Source organism: Buceros rhinoceros, unplaced genomic scaffold (genome assembly GCF_000710305.1).
Source record: "Buceros rhinoceros silvestris isolate BGI_N320 unplaced genomic scaffold, ASM71030v1 scaffold4318, whole genome shotgun sequence".
Classification (NCBI taxonomy): domain Eukaryota; kingdom Metazoa; phylum Chordata; class Aves; order Bucerotiformes; family Bucerotidae; genus Buceros; species Buceros rhinoceros.
In genome coordinates, this window is record NW_010424928.1 from 21,210 (window position 1) to 25,870 (window position 4,661).

Consider the following 4,661-nt stretch of genomic DNA (forward strand, 5'->3'; position numbering starts at 1 on the left):
TCCCTACACAAATGTTGCTAAATATGCTGAAGTTATAAGCAAAATACACTATACACTGTAAGATAATACCACACATTTCTAATTCTGAAAAGATTCCTGAGGGACACAACTTTTTCCAGAACTAAGGCTGCTCTTCCATTAAGCAAGATATATCTCAATTTTTTTTTGATCAATAATATCTTAAAAATTTAGACTAAGTTATTTGCAAGTGTATTTTGTATAATAAAAGACCTTGCAAAAGTGTGCTGTTAGTATTGGGAAATAGGCTGCCAAGGACTTTGATCAAATATTGGTTATTTGTACATGTTTTATGGACTTTAAATAAATTTAGGTTATACTGGGAGCACTGCTTTAAGGTAAAAACAGTGAAAATATTTAACACCTCACTGTGTTTTGACTTTCCATATTAGGTTTCATCACCATTTGTCGTTTGCCTGAAATTAGGTGAATTTTGGCTTTTAGTTGCTGTGTTATTTTCAGAGTTCACTTTAAGTTCTTTTACTGAAGTAGGCATGCAGGAATAAAAAGAGACAGTTAATTTTTATTGGCAGATCGAAGGCAAACTCTGTAGCTGACAAGAAGCAGGGAGCTGCCTGCCAACTGAAGAGCTAAGTTTCTAGACCCAGTTCTACAGTGGTGCCGTTGGCTGCTGTGATACATCAACAATATGTGACTATTTCTGATCTATCTAAAAGATAATATAAGGAATAAGGCAGTGAAGAATGAAGATCAAGTATCTTAATGATTTACTGTCAGTACTCAAACTATAAATGTGGAAGCTGACTGACCACCTGGGTATTTGATTGGAGTTCTGAGCAATGTGAAAGCTAGGCAATAAACTGTTCCATGTAAATAGGTGGCCACAAAGTACACGTACAGCATTGTGCTTGACAGTGGGTCCTGTCAGGCTTTTAGATATGCTGGTATGTTTTGACCAGATATAACTTTTGTCAGCTATAATTATCCCCCCAAAAAGAAAAATTATTCGGTCTGAAGAAACATTTGTTTTTGTGTCTGTAGCTTAACTGTTGGAGCAGTGGAGATTTTAAGTGACTGTATGTGATACAGCACCATAATGTGTTCCGCATGTCTTTAACTATCCTAGCTGAATAGAATGATTTATCATTGAAACATGGGATTGATTCGTGTATGTGAAGGTTTGTAAAACTGTGGTGTGATTACTGTATCAGTGTGCCTGAGAAATGACCCGAATATGTAGATTAATCATAACTTTGGTATTGGATTCTTGCCACAAGTATTTGTATTTACTTTTTAAATCTACATATAGATTATTAAGGCATAAACAAAGCTACTTAATGCTTCATAACTTTATGCTGTTGTAATAATAATATACATACTTATAATCTAAACATGTGGTACCTGTACTATCTAGTTTGCGCTGGGACAACGTGTGCCCTCTCTGAGATGGAGAGAGCGGTACAGTAAACCCTATCGCATTAATTTGACTTACGGGGTATCTGTGATAAACCCCTGAGCAGTAAGTCATCCCAGTTTGGGGGACAGCTGAGAAAGAGGGTGGGCAGGTGCTAGTGGCATCAAAACAGTTCGTTCAGGTTGTTGTTTCAGTGCTCCTCAGATTTCAGGAGAGGAACAATTTGTAGCCGGGATTAATTGTTCAGGAAATGGCAGCCCAGAGCTGCTCAAAGCTTCTCAAAGCTGCTCTCCTGCAGGCCCTTCTGCCCATGCACAGTAATCCAGTCCTCTTACATGACAGGAGACAACTGTAGTCACCCTTCCATCTGAATATGTTTTTCCTAGCATGCCCCTTCCCAAGAAATAGGAACACTCAAGACTGCTATTTCCCCGGCAATTCCTCCAACCCACAGTCCACTCCAGCAGGCATTATAAAAGCCTCGGAAGGGAGAGGACAGCATAACCTCTTCTGGCAGGCAGCACAACACAGACTGTGCCTAAGCAGGGGTGTAAGCCTGTTCATGTGATCTTCATGTGTGCACGTATGTATCTTTTCAGGGTGTTGATGATGCCTTCTATACATTAGTTCGAGAAATCCGAAAGCACAAAGAGAAGATGAGCAAAGATGGTAAAAAGAAGAAAAAGAAGACAAGGACAAAGTGTGTAATTATGTAAATACAATTTACCCTTATTCCTAAGAAGTACTTAAGTAATTTTTGTACATTAACTAAATTATTAGCATTTGGTTTAGCATTACTTTCTGCTTCATGATCCTGTTAGCTTTACCTATATGCTTGTTTTAAATGACAGTGGAAGCTTCATTCCTCTTAAAGTGCCAGTATTCTTTGACTGTTGGTTCTTGAACTAGCAATGCCTGTGGAAAAAAGACCCAACAAACAAACCCAAACAAAAAACACACACAAAAACCTGAGAACTGTCTTAGGACTCTCCGGTGCATGCATAGTTGCTAACTTCATATTTTTTCTTACTAATTTTGAACTTCTGTTCTGTGTGCAAACTTAGCAATGAAGTGATGCTCTACACATTCCAACATTCATTTTAATTGTGGGGGATTTAAAATCCGGTTGGGAAAAAGTACTAGTTAGCAAAAGAGACTTTCATTTCAGCCTTTGTTTTACTTTAGACTGACTGCAATATAGAGAGACCAGAAGCCTTTATAGTCTTCCTGTAGATTTGTTTCTAGGCATCTAGTCTTAAAACATTTCAGATCAACTTCAATGCATACAAAGGTAAAACTTTCTCACAAAAAATTTTCACTGCAGTTTGTCACGGTCACTCCTTAAATACTGTATTTTTTCTACAAAAAAAAAAAGAAAAAGAAAAAAGACAACAATGCATACCTGGTAATGGAAAAAGTAAAAGTTCTAATTAGGCTCATTTGCTATTGTTAATGGATTGCTTTAAGACTTTCACCAACTTTTTATGTCTGAAGACCAAGGTGAAATTCTAGCTCTCCTGACCTCCAGTGGCAAATTTTTAAGTAACTTTGTTTAGTAGGTACAGGATGTCACCCTTAGGGTCTCTAGGAAATACTAGAAAGTCTTAACAGGTAAGTTGATTCAAATTCTTACATTAATTCATACATGGATCCAGAATTTGCTGTAAGAATTAAATCAGAATTAGTTCTAAATTATGTAGTGAAGTAAAAATTTTTCTTTTCCCCCAAGAGTGGCATTGAGTATATCCACGTGCCCATTTTTTGCAAAACGGGAGGAATTTTAAATTCTAGTAACATCAAATGAGTGAATGAGTAAGTTGAATTTAGCTGCTTCATGCAAGTGATTTGGAAATCCACTATGCCATAAAAATGGTGCGGAATTTGCAGAAACCATCAGCATACAACATGGTTTCCAGAGCCAATATTGTTTGTGTGATAATTGTGAAGTACTGGTTTTGTTGCACAGATCGAAGGGTGAGTGGTATTCCAGTGTCTAGACTCTCATGAAGCTAGACCAAGTTTTTAATGTTGGCTTTCTCTGTGATTAAGTTCTCTTGTGATTCCCCACCCCCCCCACCCCCTTCATTTCTAATTTGAATTAATGCAGAATTTTTTGCAGAAGGTTTAATTTTTTTGGTAGTCTAATTATTCTGCACTGAAGTTAAGAGCCAGTGCTGTGAGTTCCTGGTGTCTTACTGTAAATTGTTTGATTGTTTCGTTAGGGCCTGAGTTCCTGAAGGTACATTTCTTCATAGTACCTACCTAAGCTGCAGTGTAAAATTTTAAATTGTGACTCTGGTTTACCTGGAAAAAAACCCAACAAAAAACCAAGGCATTGAAGTAGGGTAGTTCAGGACACTAGAAAGTTTGGAACAGGGAATAGCAGCATAGCAGCATCGCCGTAACCTAGGGTATACCTAAACTTCTGTGGAAACTTTACACATTTCAGTTTTCATATACCTGTGTAACTTCAACCATTTATGGGATGTCAAACATGCAACTGCGTAAGAAAAGTACACGCAGTGACTCTTGTAGGTGGAGAGCTGCAAAGCTGGCAGGGGACATATACTGTCTGGATTGCTGTGTTGTAATGTGACTGAGTGAAATAACGCCGTCTCTGCCCAGACCCACCTCCCCTCCTTTCAGCTTCACTGTGAAATATACTTCAGATTGTGAAATATTCTGAAAAACAGCGATGTTAGGAGACCCTATCATTATATCATAAGGACCAGTAAGGAATAAGAACAGATTCTTAATGTTGCAAAAATTTTACAGCTTCTAAGGTTAAAAAATTTTGAAGACAGTAATTATTTGCACATTTTAGACATTCTTGATGATATATGAAGAACACAGCAAAACTGGATGGTATACCTTGAGCAAACGAAAGTAGTCTTAAGACTGTGTTAATATTTTTGGTAACTGAGTCACACTGCATGTAATATTAGGGCTGGTCTAAAATCATTCCTTTAATTTAACTAAAAACTATTAGGTGAAATTTCAGCTGAAATGTCTTAATCATCACATGTGGATTTATGTAGCTCTAATATAAAGCTATATATAAGATAGTTGGGGGTTTTTTTTCAGTACAGGTAATCTGTGGTTACCGATCTACGTAAGTACAAAATCTATTTAGATTAGCCCTTATTTACTTTTTTCTAAAAAATACACATCCTTGTCACTGTTGTGCAGTTTTGTCTTAATATTTGTTGAGATCTGGTGAAGCGTGTTGGATTGCAGCTTGCGCAAGTTGATCTTGTAATTATTCTGT

General features: G+C 37.1%; 1 protein-coding gene across 2 annotated transcripts in view; it reads left to right on the forward strand.

Annotated features, from left to right (window-relative positions):
* The window catches only part of KRAS (Kirsten rat sarcoma viral oncogene homolog), a 23,382-nt gene extending 20,748 nt beyond the window's left edge, over positions 1-2,634 (forward strand). Inside the window, exon 4 of one of the 2 annotated variants that reach the window (XM_010140948.1) lies at positions 1,993-2,634. In XM_010140948.1, coding sequence (XP_010139250.1) covers positions 1,993-2,109 — 117 coding nt within the window. In that variant the 3' untranslated portion in view covers positions 2,110-2,634. The remainder of the gene's footprint in view (positions 1-1,992) is intronic. The other variant, XM_010140946.1, reaches the window with a different exon arrangement.
* Positions 2,635-4,661: the final 2,027 nt, after the last annotated feature.